Below are 20039 nucleotides of genomic sequence, written 5' to 3'. Positions count from 1 at the left end.
TGAAAAGTGCCATGAAGATAAATGATAAATTTTTGATCTTACTGGTTGGCTCACACAAAAGGGACAAAATCCACTTTCTAGCGTCAGTACAGGAAGTCACTCAGTCTGCTCACCTTTGTGTCTCTCATTATTTCTGATCTATTGCTTTACAGTCTTCTCAGGTGCTCCTTGTTACACATCCACTTCGCTGATGATTCCCTTTTTTCCTTCTCTCGCTTTAGGCATGGATCTCCAAACCAGCCTGCTACCTCTTCCTTCTGTCTCTCTGAATTTATAGCTCCCCTTTTGGAGTCTGGCGGAAGGAGTAGTGAGATAGCAATTTTAATGCCTTTGCTGTGAGGGAACAGACAACTCAGCTTCCCTACACAGTCTCTGTGGTGGCACATTCACCAGCGTGAACTTCTTCTCCAAGTGACAGGGGACAGGACAAGGGGGAATGGCTTCAAGCTGTGCCAGGGGAGGTTCAGGCTGGACATCAGGAAAAAAATTTTCACGGAAAGGGTCATTGGGCACTGGAACAGGCTGCCCAGGGAGGCTGTTGTGTTACCATCCCTGGAGGTGTTTAAAGGACGGGTGGATGAGGTGCCAAGGGGCATGGTTTAGGGATTGTTAGGAATGATTGGACTCGATGATCCAGTGGGTCCTTTCCAACCTAGTGATTCTATGATTCTATGTTGCACAAGATTGCAGCTGCTTTTCCACCTGTTTTTCTTCTGAGAATTGGCATCTCAAGACACAAAGATGCAGAAAATTGATGTGAGTAGCATGAAACGTGTTTGTACAGAGCGAATGTTTTATCTTGCTTGTGCTGGAAAAGACGTGTGACAGAAAGGAGCCTTCAGTTCAGGTGTTTATTTTTAAATCTGATACAGATGTTCACGCCTTAGGATACTGAGATACACAAACTGCCTGTGACAAAAGAATCAGGGTAAACTGAGCAAGCTTCAAGCTTCTAGGCAGAACAAGCAACATCAAACTTAGCCGATGGTTGAGCAAGGAGCTTGTCCAGTTCTACCCCGAGAAGGGGAGTAAAAGGTGTGGAGCTAGGCATCCTGGCAGGGTTTGGGCTCATTGTTCATACACCCACCGAGAGAGTGAGGGGATGGTGCTTGCTGCTGCTTGAACAGTCAGCTTCTTTTCCTCAGCCATGCTGCTCTGCACGTCTGACTCCACCCCACCACACAGGATCAGCTCCCATTTTCCAGGGCTCTGGCACAGGCAAAGCGGGCAGCAGAAACACAGCTGTGTTGCTGTTCCCAAGAATCTGCTGCCAGAGGCAAGTGCCTGCTGTGACTTTGACTACAGAAAGCCCATGAGGAAAATGTAACTCACACAGTAAATTCATGATACTGTGGCCAGAAGTCCTCTAGTGCTCACACCAGCACACTTGGAGCTGTTTGAGGTATCCCCATCACGCAGCCTACAACATTGCTGTTGAAACAGCTATTTCTTGCTCAGTGGTGGACAGTGCCAGTACTTCACTGGAGCCCCGGAGCAGTATATACAAAGTCGATATATTTACAGCTCTTAGGAACTTGCAGTTCCCTCCAAGTGGAAAATTCATGTTTTTCTATGTGTTTTACACAGTTTCAGTGCTAAAATAAATTAGAAACCTTCCTTCCCTTTTACAGCTACATCCAGCTTTTACTATTTTCTACATATCCTTTTACTCATTCTTTTCTTTACAGAGCAATCCAGCATAAAAACACAAAATACAGAGAAAAAAAAAGGAGAATATTCTCACATCAGGTTTTGGTTTATCAGTAAAGAAGGTTGGTCTGTGTTTTATGGGATGAGATTTGAGAAGGAAATTTACACCATACACAGGATAAAGGAGGGTGTTTGCACTACAAGGGGCAGGATGGGAAATGAGGCTCTGGAGACGGATGATTGCAAATGAGAAATGGAATTAGCAGAACCCTGGCAGTGCGGAGGAGTGACAGGTGATGAGTCACGCCTGCAGGAGGAGGGGAGAGTGGAGCCTTAGGAACAGGACACAGGCTTTGAAAGCCACGCGGATGAGGATTTGGACTCATGAAAGTGTATGTGGAGAGAGGAAAAAGGAGAGATGGGATATAAGAGCCCCACTCCTGAGAAGATATGTAGTTCAATAGACTTAGTGGAACACAGCTAACACCAGCATATGTTCACCTGTTGTAATAAAGTAACTACACACACATGCCACATGATCTGAAACACAACAGTAGCAAAACAAGCCTTCCCTGCTGTATAAACTGTAGTATATCATAGTCTAGTAATATATACGACCACGCAATCAAACCCTGGTGATCTCTTATAGCTAGACATTTTCAAAACGGTGCAGTTGAAATTGTCACCACACAAATATGAATCCAATTCAGTCATTTTGCAAATATTTTATGCCTATTTAAAGTGAAGGTACCATCAAAGTAAAGATTTAGGAACTGACTGATATAGACTCACCTTGTCCCACCACTTCTTTGTTGGCACCAGCAACTGCGAGCAGTGGCATGAGAAACCAGAGGTTTCAACGCCTGAAAGAGATGCAGTCAGAGCCAGCAGAACTTGGGTATGATAGCCCTCAGATTCATGTTAAAGAGCCGTGCTCTTTAACATGTGTAAACATGTGTAAGTTACACCACATCTCAATTGAGACACCCTAACTGTCCACATGTGTAGCATTTGCAGTGTGATGTCTTCAGCGCGTAAGTTAAAAATAAACAGCATTATGGGTATAAAATCTCAAGTCATGCTGAGAAAGGATGTGTGATTGGCACTTTATAAACGTTTAGCATGATTTATAAATAACAGCACCTCTTCTGCCTGTGGAGAAGTCTCCTTGTAGGAGAAGTGAGACAGCAGTGGCAAAGCCATGGGTATTTTAAGACATTTCAGGCCACAGTGGGAAACAGAGGTATTTGGCGTGTTGCATTGTATCTCCCTGTTACCCTGCAAGACCCATGCACACATGCCTCGATAAATTTGCTCTGTGGAGCTGTAATTCCATTGTGGCTTTCTGATGTCTACTCAAACAACATTAGCTTTTCTATCATGTTTTACAATGTAAAATTTTTTTGGCAAAAATGTCAGCAGGATGGTATCTTTAATCACATTTATTGATTGACCTCAAAAGGCTCAGTGCAATTTAACTGGAATCCCTCAATGTGACCAGGGTCAGGTTCAGCCAGTACCTATTCCTAGTGCTGACTAGAGCCCCCGTTTCATGAGCACCTTTTATTTCTACTGCCCTTGAAGCCACTTGAATTCCCTGATACTTCTTTTTCAGCCTCTCCTTGTCACAGCTAATACAATGCGCTACGTAGTTAGAAATGGTTACTCATAGGTAATCCCATGGTTTAACAGGTAATATCTAGTGCAGAAAAGACATCTGTTCACCAATAAAGGCTGCAGTCTGCCTTTCTCTGATCAGAACCGTGAATCGATGGGATCATTCAAAACTTGTGTGCAGGTACTACTAATCCTATTTACAAAACACTTTTTTTTTCTTTTTTTGGCATTGCCGTTAAAAGCTAGATAGAGATCCTATGAGCCCAGCTCACAAAACCACCAGGCAGGTTTTCAGGACAATGAATTCAAGAAGCTGCCTCCCAAGAGCTGGCTGCCATGGCTCCAAACACAGGTGTGAATACCAAATGGAGGGGTTTTCTGTAGGACACCTCACACGGTGAGAACACCGATGTGTTCAGGCCGAGAAGCCGGAGAGGAAGAGCCAACAGCCTCCCTGCAGGTCTCCCGACCTCTCTGCTGTTGTCTGTCTGCCCCAGATGGTCACCCTCCCAGTCTCTACGTTCCCCATGTCCAAAAGCTGGGTCAGCATCACCCTGCATGTTGCAGGTCTGACCAAAAGTTACCCTGCACGGCACTGGACTGCTGTGACCAGCCTTGGATGCTCATCACCCTGCATGCTGTAGGTCTGAGCCAAAGCTCCTCTGTGCCCCACTTGACCACTGCGACCACCCTTGGATGCTCATCATCCCATGTGCTGTAGGTCTTAGCGGAATTTACCCCACACCACACTGCGACCACGCTTGGATGCTCATCATCCCGTGTGTTGTAGGTCTGAGCGGAATCTACCCCACACCACACTGGACCACTGCGAACACCCTTGGATGCTCATCACCCCGTGTGCTGTAGGTCTGAGCCGCAGTCACCCCGCGCCCCCGCCGACCACTGCCCTCGGCTGCCCACCAGTCTCTGGCGGGGGCCGAGCCCCGCGGCCCCTCGGGGCTGCAGCGCGGGGGCGATGCCGCTCGCCCTCCTCCCCACTGGCGCCGCACTGGGGGCGATGCGATCCCGCGTCTGCGCACCGGGGTGGGCTCCGCATCCTCGGGAAAGGGGTTCTCAGCGCCGGTGCGTGGCGGAGTGGGTGCCGGGGCGGGGTGTGTGTGTATGTGTGTGTGTGTGTGCGCGCAGGGGCGGTCCAGCCGCGCTGCTGGCCGGGGGCCAGCCCGGCGCTCTAACACAAGCTGCCGGCTCCCGCCTGGCTGACGCCGCCGGGGCTGCTGCTGCCGCTGCGCCCTGGCCCCGCCGCGCAGCTGCAGCCCCGCTCCCGGCGCGGCGACACCCCAGGTAAGAGCCGCGTCCCGGGGAAGGGCAGGGAGGGAGAACGCAGGGCAGGGACTGTCCCGCCGGCCCGAAACTCGCCGGGGATGCTCCGCATCCTCCCCGGTGCCGCCGGGGCTCGGGGAGACACTGCGACGCCAGGGCTGGAGCGAGAGGAGGAGCGGGGAGAGCGCTGTCGGGGAGCTCTGAACGCTGACAAGTCTTCCCGCTGCTCGGGTTTCTCTCTCCTTCTTCGAGTGGCATCAAAAAAAAAAAGAAAAAAAACAACGCAAAACCAACCCCCAAACCAACAAACCCCGCGCATGACGCGCTTGGAAATACTTTTCCTTTCCGAGGTTATTTTCTGTTCGAGAAATCCCGCTCCTGGATGCGCTCCCAGGCAAAACGGAGTTGAGCTGCTGGGGTTGGGTTCGTGTTCCAGCTACAAACGGGGGCTCTCTGTTTTTTCTTGGCTCTGGAGTTAAAACGTTCGGTGTTACCAAGTAACCAACGTTTCCAAAAGCAATAGCCCTCGATATGGCAAATTATGAATTATTGGAATTTTATCTCCGTGCCCGGGCGGCTCTAAGTGGAGGGATTTCAAAGTTGGCTTCATTTATAACAGTTCTCACGCTGTGCGGTAACTTTGTGTTTTCCTACTTTAATTTTATGGGCAAATTTATTTGATGCTAGCCAGGGCCACTTTAAAAGAGGTGTAAAATAAAAATAGAGGAATAAAAATAAATAACACCCACATGTGCGCGCGCGTACACACACACACACACACACACACACACTGTTAATTACTTACATTCTATGAATCAGGGAAAATAATTTCAGCCTGAAATGGTCAACTTTTCAGTGACCGAGCTCTCTTTTGGCAGAAGTGGAAAATGATGTGCACATCTCAGGAATGCGTTTGCATTTGTGACGGTTCGGGAGGGACACTGCAGAGAATGCAAGTTTCAATATTCTGGATCTCCGATGGGTGGAAATGTCCATCATTATATGTGCATGTATTTGTGCGGTCATAGTGATCGTCTCATCCTCAGGAGTATAAGCTGAAGAAAGCACTGCAAAATTCTTCCCCTGAGCAATAGTAGGATAAATGTCATCACTCAAACAAACCTCATCCGTTTTAATCCAGCCAGACAACTCCCTTCTTCCAGATTTGATAAGTACCAGCGTCTGGCTGGTTCATGTTTGTTTCCTGTTAGATTTTAAAGCAGAGGCTGGGGATGTTTGTGGTTTGTTTGTTGTTTTTCTTTTAATATTCAGTTGATTCAACATAGTGGCTAAAATAAAGATTCCTAAAAATATATTTAAAGTGAGTTGTATCAAGAAGGATACTTCCTATTTTATTTACTGGATTTGGCAGTCCTTTCCATTCTCCTCTCTCCTTTATAATGGAGTTAAAAACGTTTACTTCTTCACTTTGTTAACTCGCACATAAGCTGGTAAACAGTAATTCCATGAAAATGACTGGAATAAGAGTCAAGTGTATTTTATCACAAATTCTTATGATAATCAGGATTTGTAAATTGATAGGGGTTTGGAGATAGAAGCTTTTATTTATGTGCAACAATTGAAATGGATACACACAAAGCTGACAACTGTACAACTTCGTGAAGAAGTTGAGTATTCATATTTTATTTACACTCTTGGCCAAGGCTAAGAGGCACGCACACACGTACCAAGTATCCGCAGAAAGTGGGGATGTGTGTAGAGGAACTGGGTAGCCCTGCTGGTTTGGAAGCTGCTTTCATGGAAACTGGTAGTAGTGCCCCATGTTGTTTTCAGTGGGTACAAGACCAGGTCTAAGTCACTAAAACAGGAATACAGAAGTGTCCGTGTAATGTATCACATACTATTTGGACAGTAAATCCGCCTTTCTCTCCTTTTATTCTTTTACAGACTTTCTGCATCTCTCATTTGAATCCTTAGCTATCTGCTGTTATCAGCCTGGGAGATAACATGTCCTGTAATCCTCTCTCCTGAATGCTAAAGTGCTGTAATTTTGATGGCCAGGCTAATCTGTCTCGATAAAGTTTTATTTTTCCATTGTTAAATTTAAAAGACAATGACTACTAATTACAAGTGACCTCTAACCAAAACACTAGCTAGAGTTTATCACCGGTGCTGATACCAGCTAACAGTAATCCCAGCATCAGCAGTACTAGGCACCCTGTTTTAAAGAAACTTAACAGATTAAGAGGAGCCAGAAGAGAAAAAAAAATACATGTGCTCTGGGTAATTCTGCAAGGAATATAGTGAAGTGTACAGAGATTCTGTTTGCTGTGCAATGTACTCCTTGGAAATAATTATTATGATGATAGGGGAGAAAGAAAAAAGAAAACCATCATAAATATTTTAACTGAAAACAGCACAGCAAAAGCATATATAGGAAAGGTTCTTATGGTGGACTGTTTCCTGCTGCAGGCAGGTATAAAAAATCATTAGTGTTATTGTACATTAACAGCAAAAGATAGTAATTACAATGACAATTTGAGAGAATCATTGCTATCCTATTACTGTCTTTGAGAACATTTGTTGTAAGGAAGCATTAGACTCTGAAAACAGTACCGTAAAATTAATTTTTCAAAAATATCCCAAATTATTTCCTATCTTATACTTTGTCTTTAACGTTCGAATAATACATAATATTGTGGGAATGTTACAGATGGAGAGGTGAATTAAAGAGTCGAAGGCCCTGTATATTTATTTTATAGCAGCTGAAAACTGTGCTGTGCTTTTGCAGATGAGTGGATCTAACAGACTGTGGGATCAGAGCCCAGACTGAGATCCTGACTAACAGACGTATGCGTTCAAATCGAAGCAGGTGAAACATTATCTGCCCAAGTTTTGTGCAGGCACCTGTGATTTTAAGACCGATAACTCTACAGGACCACTTGCAGGTTTCTGCAAGAATTATTGCAGCATCTTATACAGATGTAAAGTTGAGCAGTTTGCTTTGAGGTTCAGCTCCTCTGGACAAGGACACAGCAAGGGCACAGTGGAGTTGGACATGGAATGGATTCGATTTCCCAGCTTCCCACATCGCTGCCTTTACATAAAAATATGAAACTAAAAAAAAAAGAAAACAAAAATCTGGTAATTGATCTCTAGTTTTTTTCACACAGCATTAAGATCAAACTGTGATTAGGATCAAGGTTTCTGACTGAGAGGAGAAATGCCTTATCTTTCCCATATCCTTCTCTTCAGAACTTGTTTCCTTCCCAGTTTTTTTCCTTGTCAGTAGCATCAGCATCCTCCCTTCTGCCAAACTTAGCATCATCTTTGCCTCTTCAGTTTCCTCACAGTTCTGTTCTTGGTACTCCCAGATGTCTCTTGACACTTTTTCTTTGTGTTACTTCTTATATTTCTCCTGCCTTTTGTTTGCAGCTGCCAAAGCATTAGTCCACACTGTGGCAACCTTCCAGTTTGATACTGCAACCTCCTGTTTCCCAACAAGCTCTTTTCACCCACCTACAGTCTGCCTTCCAGTCAGCATGGCCCCTGCCAAAATCCTGTACCTTTTGCTTTTCCTTCTGAAACATCTCCATGCAGACTCCTGTTCTGGAGTCTCTCTGTACGCCTCATCTTTGTTCAGGCTTTGAAAATGTTCCTCGCATCCAGACTTCCCCAGAACTATTGTCCTCAAACTCTGCGTCCACTGGAAGAGATAAATGAGGAGGAAAGAAAATTAACAGAGCTTTAGATCATTATAGTTGGTTCTGCTTCAGGCTTCCTTTCACCCGCATTATTTGGCTACAACAGGAGCCAGATTGGCCATTTCTTATTAACCGTTATTCTGTGTTTATTTGATCTGGTGGTGTGCTTGGTCACACAGCTGTGCTGTGAAGAGCAGCAGGCAGGGAGCTCGTGGTGGTGGTAACCTTTCCAGAAAGCAATGTCTGCTAATAGCAGAGCTCCATGTAATGAAGAATACTTTATTATGCAAAGAAACCTACTACAGTTTAATACCTTTCAGCAGTACTTAATATTTTTTGTGTGTGTTTTCTTGCTGTTCCTTTCCATAACAAAAATATCCATCTTTCTTCTTAGAGCATTCCTGCACAGCATTCCTCATCAGGAGAGCTCACAGGGCTTTTAACGAAGTGGTCCCTGTCAGGGCACCTGTATGACAGATGCAGAAAGTAAGGCACCTGAGGAAAAAAACATTTACCCGGAGACCCATGGCAGGATGCAATCCCGCATGGTGCCCAGCAGGTGCAGAACCGACCAGAGGCACAAGCAGAACTTTTCAAGACTCCCTTATGGCTGATGGCTGCCTTGTCCTATCCAAACCCACTGGTCTCTGTCAAATTACTTTGGCCCAGCAATTTCTTACGCTGCAGCACATATGAGGTAGCTAATTTATCTCTCATCGGCAAATCTTGCATTACTTCATACATGGCATGAGGCCTCCACAGGGACATCTAAAGTGGAGAAACCAAAATCCATTCTAGTGGGAGGCAGCAGCCTGCAGCTCCTGCTGCATGTCCTACAGGACTGCTCCTGGGAACAAGGCTTCTTGGTCATAAGCCGCTTGGGACTTTTGGGTTGGAGGGGCTGTGTGGAGCAGAGCTGAGTGCTAGGAAGAGAGAGGAAAGGGAGAAGCAGCCCTGAGGGGATGGGTTATTCCTCGGACTCTTGGAGTGGGTCTGCAGAGGAGAGACATGTTTCCTTTTAAAGACTCGGGGCTGTATTTCCACCTTTTGCTCAGTATTCTGTGTCTTCTGAAGCTGATTGTGGGCATGGCATGTCATCTTATATGCTAAAGAGAATTTGGTCCTTGTTTTATACTTGCAGGCTCAGATGTAGGCATATGAAGCCTGTTCAATGTCATAAGAAAGTGTTCTGGTTTGCAGAGCAGCTGAGCACCCACATCTTGAGTTGAAGTCACTGGGAACTGGCCAGCTGTCTCCTCCTTTCCCCCACAGGTGGGAGCTAGATAGACAAGTTCTTGCTCCTTTTGTTCTTAGTCCTGTTGTTCTGAGATAACTTCCATAGAGAGCTCAAACATACCCAGATTTTTTTTCACGGAAAATGCCTTGTTGCTCTTGCTTGGGGGCTCTGACCCCTTGTCCAAGGCAACCCCTCACACTCTTGTGTTTTGCAGGTCTCCAAGATGCAGGCCCTGTGGATGCTCATCCTTTCTCCCCTCTACAGGGTTGCAAAACCACTGGGGGCACAATTAGCACAGATTACCACAAATGTTCATGCAGGAGAACCTGTATGTCAATCTTATTGCATCAGCAGTTTTCCACAGTGATGCGCAATGAAAGCCTTTTAGGAAAAACAGATTGAATATGGTATGATTTGAACTCAATGAAATGCTAGTGTGATTCCATGGAAAACTGCTAACATGATGTACATGGAAAACCTTTTGTGCGTGAAACACATGCACTTGGCCAGGCTTTCCTACCTGGGAGGAAGAAGAGGTGACGGACAGTACTGATGCTCCCTTTCCAGGTCTGCTGTCAGTCAGAGAGGAAGCACTTCTGGAAGTTCTTCCTTTTGAGTATTTTATTGGTGATCTGTATGATCTATTGACCTATATTTCATTTGTAAAGCTGTGTGAAGCTACGTATTCCACAGAAGATGTCTGCTGTGTTAACACCGTAGTTGAGTAAGTAACTCTTCAGAGAGCTTTTCCAGATGTGTCTCTCTCTGGGATCTTAGGTGTGAGGCAGAGAGCCTCTGTGCCAGGCTACAGCTAGGAGTGTGGATGGGCGTGCTCTGTCAGTGTGGAGTGCTGAGAGGCAACAGACTGCCCAGCTAATTCCCAGTGTCCTAGGTTATCTCTGGCTTTGTGGCGTTAGATACCTGGCACAACCAGGCAGCAGATCTCAAGAACATGAGATGCAGACCTTGCATGGGAAGAACCAGGCACCATGGGAAGTTTCCATTGCCGGGATGAGACCTCACAGTTGTGCCGGCAGGAGCTAGCCTCCTGTCAGTTCTGTGTATTCTCCCAGGAAATGAAGGTGTCTGGCACTGTGCTGAACCTCACCCAGCTCTCCCTCCAATCTGCTCATAGGTAGATGGGAGGTGCTACTGTACATCATGAGGAGAACATTTTCTTTATCCATTTCCCCTGTGTGCACTGTAAATGTACAACTAGAGCTCCAAAAGGGCATTCCTTTCTAACAACTTAAGACACTAAACTTTCAGGATAGGCTCCCATCAGACTTGAGCGTCACATCCTTGGTGAAGTCATTGTACTTTAGATGTATCCTCATTCACAACATTTTTAGTGTCTTAACTCTAAGCAAATCCTTTTCCTAAAATGGGTATTTGGGAATGGCTCCAAGAATGCCAGTGATTGATAACGAGGATTAAGGATCTGATTAGTGTGGATATAAATGTTAGTCAAGCAATGAGGCTGAAATTCTTTTCTAGTCCCCTTCTTCCTTTGTGAAATGTTTGTTCTGGAGGCACTTGGCTGCATGCTTTGTATTGGAGACGAGTCAGCGTTTATTTTAAAAGCAGGAACTCTATTTTTTGCGTATTTCCAACTGTTCCATTTTTAGAAACACCGATGGGCTTTGCTACAGTTTCTCTGGGAATGGTGGGTATGTGAGGAATGCTGGCCGACTGTCTATAAAATGGGGATAACCAGAGCCATGAGAAGACATTCTGGTTCCCCAGGGCAGGTTGATACACCTCCACATCATATTACACTGCCTCCTGCTTTCTTCCACAAATACATGCTTGGAGCTCCCCATGCCAGATGTGCTCCATAGCCTCTGGCTGTGCGGGAGGAAGGCAGCTGAGAGAGGGGCTTTTCCTCACACCTGCTAGTCTGAGCCTGAGCAAGGCAGCCACAGGAAGGGGTAAGGCAGGGACTAGGTGAACAGGGCTTCCTCCTGCCTGTGGGGAGCTGGGCGTGGGATAGAGAAGAGGATGTGTCCCTGTGGGACTACATCTCAGAAACTTCAGTGTGGCCCAGCCAGGGAACACAGTGCAGTTCATTCCATATAAACATCACAGTCACTGGTTTCCTTTAAAAATTAATACTGAGGAAGGAAAGGCAGGCAAAGAGAGATTGTAGTGATAAATTGGTCCAGTTTCATATTTTTGCACGGACTTTGGTTGTGGTAATTTTGCAGGGTGTCTTCAAATATTGTGGGAGATTTTCAAAGGCAAAGATCAGTGAAGGTCAAGCCTTCTGCTTTGGGTTTACCTCGAGCCAGGGGTCAGAGCCAGTGTAGCCACGTTAGCCTAGTGCTGCACCTGAAGAGAGAGCAGTCATAGGAGGAGACATAGGATCAGAAGTGCATATCTCAAGGAGTTTTCCAGTCCCTTCTTCCTCCCCAAGGCCAGTGCAGTTATTCTTGAAGAAAGCTGTTTGATCTGCACTTACAGACCTTCAGCAGCGGTAACTATCCCAATGTGTAGCTATACTGTTCATATGTTGTCTCTTTCTTCAAGTGGACATGGAAGACAGATTGCCCTTACCCTGCTTGCAATAGCCTTTTGCACATTGGCATACTGCTACCATGTGCACGCCCCTCTGTTTTCCCCACCCAGAGCAGTCTCAGTGCAAGAATTGCTAAGTCCCTTCCTAGTCAGGTATCATGGACACACTAAAAGTGAGCTGGGTACTTAATTTTCATTTGTGACTGAATTTATGCTTTTTAAGTGCATCCACAGATGTTTGACCTATGGAGATTTGTGTACCTGTCCTAAAGTCTGCAGCTTATATATTCAAACTTGTCCTTTGTATCAAATGAGAATGTGTTACTCCTATCAAGAGAAGCTGGATGATGCTGAGTAGATGAGATAACACTTGATTGATTCCGCAAGCATGGTGTAATCCTTTGGAAGTCACAGCTGTTTAGGCACTGGCATCAAATTTTGTTCTTATTTTATCTGAGAGGCAGTTGAGTTCGGTGAAGACTCCACAGAGTGAATGAATGGCTGGAGAGGCATGAAACGCTGTGAGATTTGCTATTTGCTTTTTGATAGCTTCACATAATGTTCAATATAGAAGGGCCTTCAGAAAAAACTTGAAGAAAAAAAAGAGAAAATTAGTTTCAGAAGTTTGTGTTATTCATTTAATAAGTTCATAGGAATAAACAATGAGATGTTGCCAGGGCTGTGTGAAACATGGATAAATTTGAGTCTCAAGTATTTTACCTCATATCATTGCAGCTGTTTTCAATTGCAGCAGTCCAGGGTCAAGCCAGGAAGAAATTTAGTTTCTTAATTAAAAAAAAAAAAAGAACAACCATCTTTATGTCCCATTTAATTAAAACCCTGGGTGTCGGGTTCTATGGCTGTGGAAGAACTCGGTTACATTGTAATGAATAATTCATTCACTGTATTTTGTTGGGTGCAAAGACAGCGGTTTCAGATAGGTTAATAACAACTCCTTGTCTGGTGAGTCACCATCACAACAAGAAGCCTCGGGGGATCCCAAACAGTGTTGTAGGTGCCACAAGTGGAATATGTGTCTTTTCAAGTGATTTACATACATCAGGAGTACCATGTGGCCACTGTTCCCAAACTGTGAGCGTGGTTACTGGAGCAGCAACACTGGTGGCTGTGCAACACAGGTGTGCACTTCCATGCTGCTCTTCAGGAGTGAATGCACTGGTGAAAACTGCTCCTGTCCAGCACTGATCTTCTGTGCCTGCAAAACTCTGGTGCCAGGATTGCTGCTTCAGGCTCAGGTATGGGAGCAGACCCGAGGCAAGGTTGGTGAGGTTCCTTCCTCATTTGAGTCTTAATTGTTTGTAAATATACTTTGGTTTGCGTGTTTATTTTAAAACCCTTTCCCCTGCTGAAGTGTGAAAGATCCTCATAGCGAAAGGCTGTGATGATGTGACCTCAGAAATTCTTTGCCAGCCCTTGGTGCACGCTGGCTGCTGCCAGCGGGGCATGTTGGAAACCAAATCAAGGTTTGATTACACGGAGAAATCTTGCATGCTTCTCTCTTTCATAGTAGGTAGAAGTAACTGAATCAGTGCTAGGTAAAAAAACCTAACCAAGCGCCTAGTCACAACATTCCTCTTTACGTTGTTTGACTGAAATAATTTCCTCCCTTCCAATTCTGTTGTGATTTAGTCACCAAGCAGCAGACTTCCAGCTATAATTGTCTCACTACTCCATTTTCCAGCCATGTGCATCTCCAAGAAGTGCACAGCTTATGTCTAGACGACCCTCTGAGAAATCTCCCTCTGTGGCCTTACTTAGCTCTCGCAATGACACCGAGACTGATGATGTCAGCCATTTTCAAGACTGATAGCCGTGCCTCTCACGGCTCACTTAGCTGAAGCAGTCGCTCTGAGGGGAGGCAGAGTCTTGGAGCTTTATTCCAAGACCAGATGCATGCACAAATCTGCACACACCTGCACTTACACACCATTGCACAGGTATACTTCTGACTGAGGCTGGACACTGCTTTTACACAGTTGTGCTTTAAGCTTGTTCTCCTTAGTGTCCATGCAGTTTTCCTTTTTGACATCTGCATAAATCTTAGAGTGAAATATAATGAGAACCGGTACAATTCCCCTGCTACACCCATGGGAACTGAATTAGAGGGGAACTCCATCAGCACGTTGGCTCGCACAGACATTCTGCTGAGGGGTGGTTGTGAGTCTTCCCTAGTGCAGTGGATCCTTTTTACATCAAGACAAATCTGCATTTCCCAAAATCTTTCCATAGTGGAGAAACCAGCATGCTGCCTCATGAGACAGAGGACCGCATGTTTAATTTCCATGAGCTCTGGAACCCCTCTTATTGACTTCAGCGGGACCTGGCTCAGGTCAGGAACCAGCAAACCTATGATGATGGTGTTTCATCTGTTTTCTCTGTTCTTGGTGTGTCAGGCTCTTTAGTAGAACAGTGGAAGTTAATGTAGTGGAGTTCCTGAAGTAACACATTTCTCCTGACATGAGGACCTACAGGCGGATTCTACACTGGAAGGTAAACACTTGGCCTAGGAGTAGGAGAAAGTATCTTAGTCCCCTTGACTCCGTGTCCATGTTGCTGGGTCTTAGCCTGGCAATCATTCAGACTTGAGGTGAGACTCATCTCACTCAGCATTTGCTGTATGCTGTGCCTGGTTTTGTTGATCTTTTTCTAAGCATTTACTTTTAGGTGAAATGGTTCATGCCATGTACATGTACAGTTTTATCAAGTACATATTTAGGGACTCGACAGTGACTAGGTCAGATAGGAGCGTCAACAGTCTGGACATTTTTATGTGACCGAGTAAATTCTATCAAAAGACTGTTTTGATGCTAATAAATTAAACATGCTTGGTACTGTTCTTGGCCTCGAGGCCAGCTGGGATGGAGAAACTTGCTTCCATGCAGTGGCCATCTCACCCTCCAAAACAGGGTGGTTCTGTACAGATTTTACATTAGGAAAATTTGGTACCTGCTAACTCCTGAACTGTGCTCAGGGGTTATTTGGGAAAGTGCTGCTGACACAGACCAAAGCCATTCCAGATACTGTGGTAGCAATTTATGCTATAGGTATTCAAATTCCCGTGCCCAGAAATGTTCCCCAGCACTACTGTAGCCTTAGCTGAGGCAGGCATGCTGTATTTAGGGAGAATAGAGCAAGAGAACTGGGCTGAAGCATTTCCAGTCTCATCTTTTTCTGCAGACCACAGAAGCAAAAGGGTGTGTCTGTGCTTACATGGCATATGTCTTCTGCCTCTTCCCTAAATCAAGCTTCAGACCTTAGGCTAAACTTGGTGATGGAATAAAGATTTACAGCATGGAGGATTGACCGTGGTTGGTGTTGACTATTCACTTACCTGACAGATAGACAAAGCCATCCTTGTAGTCCCAGAGGAGGGAATCATGTTAGGGATGTACCTCGAATGATGCCTGACTCATACTCACTCATACTCACATACTCATACGCACATTGTACTGTCACTGTGGGAGACAGAGGTCTTGACATGTGTGGTGGGAATATGGATCAAAACTTCCCACCCCCTTGCCATTCTCAAGTGATGAGCATCGAGAAACACAATGGATCATCAGCAGAGAAAAAACATCAGGCATGGTTTTGAAACATTTGAATGCTGGAAGTTTCCAGTTGGGTAGGCAAATTGCCTGTTACAAAAGATATACAGCTTAAGCAACTGCTGTCCTGAAAAATTAAATTGTAAATTGACATCTCTGTCATTACAGCCCTGGAGCAGAGCGGCTGCCTAGGTATTTCATAATGGTGTATCTAAGACTGGCAACACATGGCTTAGGCAGCTGAATAGTACGCAGTATTACATAATGTAATAATATTAAACTAGGATGTTCTGACAATAATATTATTTGAAAGCTGTGTATTTTATTTAATGCCATTTATATTATGTATGTCAGTTGAATTCGGGGAAAAAATATTTTAGAAGAAACTGGGAGGAGCGTGGTAGGAAATTGTGCAATGTACTTATCTGAGACTACATCACATGGTCTGCAAAGCACGGCTCTTGCTTTTATACACATAGCCTTGGCGACTCTCCCACTAGCAACAATAGTGCTCAGACTCATACTGATGTCATTGTTGAGTTATTTAATTTGACTGAAAGAGATTAATATGTTTATTTAAAACCTTGGTCAAAATGGAAAAGAAAATCTTGGGACAATACTTTTATGTGAACATGTGTATTTTCATATCTGGTGATTGTAATGTTGCATTAACGTATCAGGGGCAGTTGTTTACACACACTAACGCTTGGGAGACCCCCTCAGATAAGAAGTGTGAGCTATTTTCTCTCTCAGCCTGAAGCAGAGACTTCTACACCACTCCTGGTCCTCTGGGCTTTCATCCCAAGCTCTCCTCACTTCCTGTTGCTACTTTCAGGGCTGATCCGCAGAGCTTGAGGCACTGTTTCATTTTCTCATGCGAGGATGGGGTTGGTGCCACCACTCAATGACAGCGGCGCAGTGGTGGATCCTCCTGAGGTTCTCATCGAGGCAGCAAGAGACAGACACATCCACTACATGCGATGCCTAGATGAAGCTGGCACTGGGCTCTGCAGGCTGAGCCTTCTCCCCCGAAGGCTGGAGACAGCCTGCCTAAATTTTATCCACGTTATGTTTTACAAGCAGCTTGAGGGTTTTTTTCCTGTGATAAATCATTCTGAACTTATTTAATTTTTACATGTACCCTCTAAGTGTTTGGAATAGACTTCAGTATTGACTAAGAGGCTTTAGTAACTATCCAGTTAAGTGCTCCAGGTCGTTGGATTTTTACTAATACAGAGAGGGGAAAACATCTAGAATCCGAAGTTTCTCTTTGCGTGGTAGGACAAGTTTGGGCAGTTCCATGGAATCGGTCAGTGATTGCTGAATGGCACTCCTGTCAAGAGCCTGTCTTGACAGTAGAGGACAACTGGACCTATCCATGGATTCATAATGTAGAAATGGCATAAGCTGGAGCTCAGTGCTGTGCTGGGTGCCTGAAGCAAGGTGTGCCTGCTCTTCTTTCCAGTTTTGTAGTCCCTCTGTTCATATTTTCGTGCAGCCTCCTGTCTGCTGGTGCTCAAAATATGAATCTCCTGGCACAACAGCAGCTGCTGCTGGGGCTTGTGACATTCTGAAGCATCACTTTTATGCTTTCTCTTCTGTGGGGTCTAGTGCTTCCGTCTCCGTAGTACTGTGGAAGGCTCTGGGGAATTTGAGCCCCTCCCCTCATCGTTACTGCTTTTGTAGAATAAGGGAAAATGCTCCTTATGTTTACGTGTATCTGCATTTCTCAGGGTGCTGAGCATCTTAAAGGGTAACAGGATGGGGCAGAGGAATGGGCTGAGAACAAAACAAAAGGGAAACCAGTTGTAGGTGATCACTGGTCCTCAGCAAACATCGGTGCTCTAAGAGGCTCTGATGCCCGTGTCCGCATGTGCTTACCCTGTAGCACACTCCAGAGCTGTGTAGTGCTGAGCATATCAGACTATTCTGAGGAACCAGTCTTTGGGATTGGCCTCCTGTTTCAATACGTTGCACCTGTGCCTGCGCTCGATGTCCCCAAGTGCCCTTTGAACTCTTACAAGAGCTGTGCATTTAAGGAAAAGGGAGAATAATATAGTTTGTGAAGAGCTGCTTCTCCCAACCCTGAGCAATAACTTCAGTGGCTGCATGTAACCAGTGCTGAGGACTATGTCCAGACTTGCTAGTTGGGTACAAGAAGGCCCCAAGTCCTCCCATGAGGGTGAAGTAGGGCAGTCATGGAGCTGCTTCTCTGGATGAACCTATTTAGAAGCTGCTTTCACCTCCTGCTTTAAGTGTCCTCAGTATACTTCAGGCCTTTGGACTTGGAATGCACAGGGGGTCCATGAAGCCTATTTAAAGCAGTAAGTAGCTTGACATGCAAGGACGTTTTTCCTCAGAGTTCCAGTCAGTGGAAATGTGTAATTTTCTGCTAAAATTAGACTGGCTCCAGCTATGTTTAAGAGAGAAAAAAAAAAAAAAGAAAAAATCCTACAAGAACTAAATGCTTTCTGTTGGACTTTGTCACATGTAGCAGCTCCTAACAGAAATAACTCGGGATACATCCAGCACAAACTGTGTCCAAAAGTCTACGATTTGCATCCAAAAAACTTTGAATTGTTGGAGAGAGCGAAACAGACTGGCTAGGCAAACAAGGTTTCCTCTTGCATATGAGACAATGTAAATAATCTTAGAGAATAGTGATAGAACTTTCATAGGCACTACATGAAATCTGTGAGTAGTTGAATTTTAAATTAATTTTGCAGTTAATATTTTACAGCTCTTGACAGATCAGTGAGACTGGAGGAGAAGAGCGGATGTTGAAATCAGAAAAATGTTCTACTTATGAGTTCCATAAAATTTGATATTATAGATTTAGTTTCGTAGGAGATGCTTGAGATGAACCTACAGCTACCAGCATAAAAAAAGGGTACAGTTTCTTTTGTATTAAATATAACCCCAACCCTGCAACAATTAGCCTACTGCACTAAAGTTTCAAAATGTAGTGATTGGACACTTGATGCTTTCCAGCGTCCAACTCTAAAATAAGTGTGGAGGATAGTGGAGAGGAGAGGCTTGAACCCAAAATAAACAGCAAAAAAACAAACAGAAAACCATTGAAAATTAAAAGCACATTCTGGATAATTTCTCTTTCAAAATATTTTGTTGAAGGAACAATGAACGGAGTGTGTGAAGCCTAACAATGTATTGTGTTGTTATTCCAGGCTTCATCAGCAGTTTCTTGATGTTTGGGAAAGTTCTGAGACCCACCCTGTTGGACTACTTGTAACCAGCGCCTAAGACTACAAAGAGGTCTGTGTGGAAGAGTTTTTCCTTGAAGGAAGCATCCATCTCAATATTGTGGAAATCCCGTGCAAGCCTTGCAAGGCAGGAGAGTGATTTGTGCTTCAGCTGACACTCGTGTGTAATCTCTGCTTCTTATGCACTCCAGCACCCCTATCAGTTCCTTGTTCTCCTTCACCAGCCCTGCAGTAAAAAGGCTGCTGGGCTGGAAACAAGGAGATGAAGAGGAAAAGTGGGCAGAAAAAGCTGTTGATTCCTTGGTGAAGAAGTTAAAGAAGAAAAAAGGCGCCATGGAAGAATTGGAAAGGGCTCTGAGCTGCCCAGGTCAGCCCAGTAAATGTGTCACCATCCCACGTTCCTTGGATGGGCGGTTGCAGGTGTCTCACCGCAAGGGGCTTCCCCACGTCATTTACTGCAGAGTGTGGCGCTGGCCTGATTTACAATCTCACCATGAGTTGAAACCACTGGAATGCTGTGAGTTCCCATTTGGTTCAAAACAGAAAGAAGTGTGCATTAACCCCTACCATTACCGGCGGGTGGAAACCCCAGGTAATTATACATCTGCAAATAATTCAGATCTCTCTATTAGTTTGTGCACTGGCAAGTCTAGTCTTGGTGCATCCTGGTGAGTTGTGCTCTGAAATCTGAAAAGGCAGGCTCCGTTTGACGGAAGGACCCATTCCCTGTCTGATGGCATCCCAGCTCTGGCAGCCTGGAGTAAGGAGGGAGTAAGAAGCACCTTGCCCGAGGGGGTCTACATCTCATCCGACCTCTGGGGGCACTCGGATCTTGTGCAGGGTGCTGGAAGTGAGCTTCCTCTCTGTGGCAGTGGGTGCTGGCTGCCCTCTGAACCCTCCTTCTGCCAACTGGAGTCCATCTGAATGAAGTCTGGGCACCATCCTAGACTACCACTCTGGCTAGATTTATGTCTCATTGTCTGAAAACCGACAATCAGCTCATTAGTTCACAGGAAAAAATTGTCACTAAGTCTTTCTTTAAAGATTAGAATTGCATATTAAAATGGCTTATTTTGGTGTAGATATGAAACAAGCTCAGTTGATTTTTTCTAAAGTGCGTCGTGGCCTGCCTTCAATGGGATTTACTTACCTGAAGGGTAATTCATGTGAACTAAATCCTCCAAGTTCCCATAAAACTTTAATTTTTTCTACCGATGATCCTCTTTAGTCTGGACTTGGTCAGCACTGAAAACTTATGATCTCACTGAAGGGTCATTTAACTGGG

General features: G+C 45.0%; 1 protein-coding gene across 1 annotated transcript in view; it reads left to right on the top strand.

Annotated features, from left to right (window-relative positions):
• Window positions 1–4440: 4440 nt before the first annotated feature.
• SMAD9 (SMAD family member 9) overlaps window positions 4441–20039 on the top strand; it is a 39956-nt gene continuing 24357 nt past the window's right edge. The window contains exons 1-2 of the mRNA XM_054071235.1: window positions 4441–4569; window positions 18719–19346. Of these exons, the coding sequence (XP_053927210.1) occupies window positions 18935–19346 (412 nt within the window). The 5' untranslated portion in view covers window positions 4441–4569; window positions 18719–18934. The remainder of the gene's footprint in view (window positions 4570–18718; window positions 19347–20039) is intronic.

This window comes from Cuculus canorus, chromosome 1 (genome assembly GCF_017976375.1).
Source record: "Cuculus canorus isolate bCucCan1 chromosome 1, bCucCan1.pri, whole genome shotgun sequence".
NCBI classification, from domain to species: domain Eukaryota; kingdom Metazoa; phylum Chordata; class Aves; order Cuculiformes; family Cuculidae; genus Cuculus; species Cuculus canorus.
This window is presented reverse-complemented; position numbering and strand designations above follow the sequence as displayed.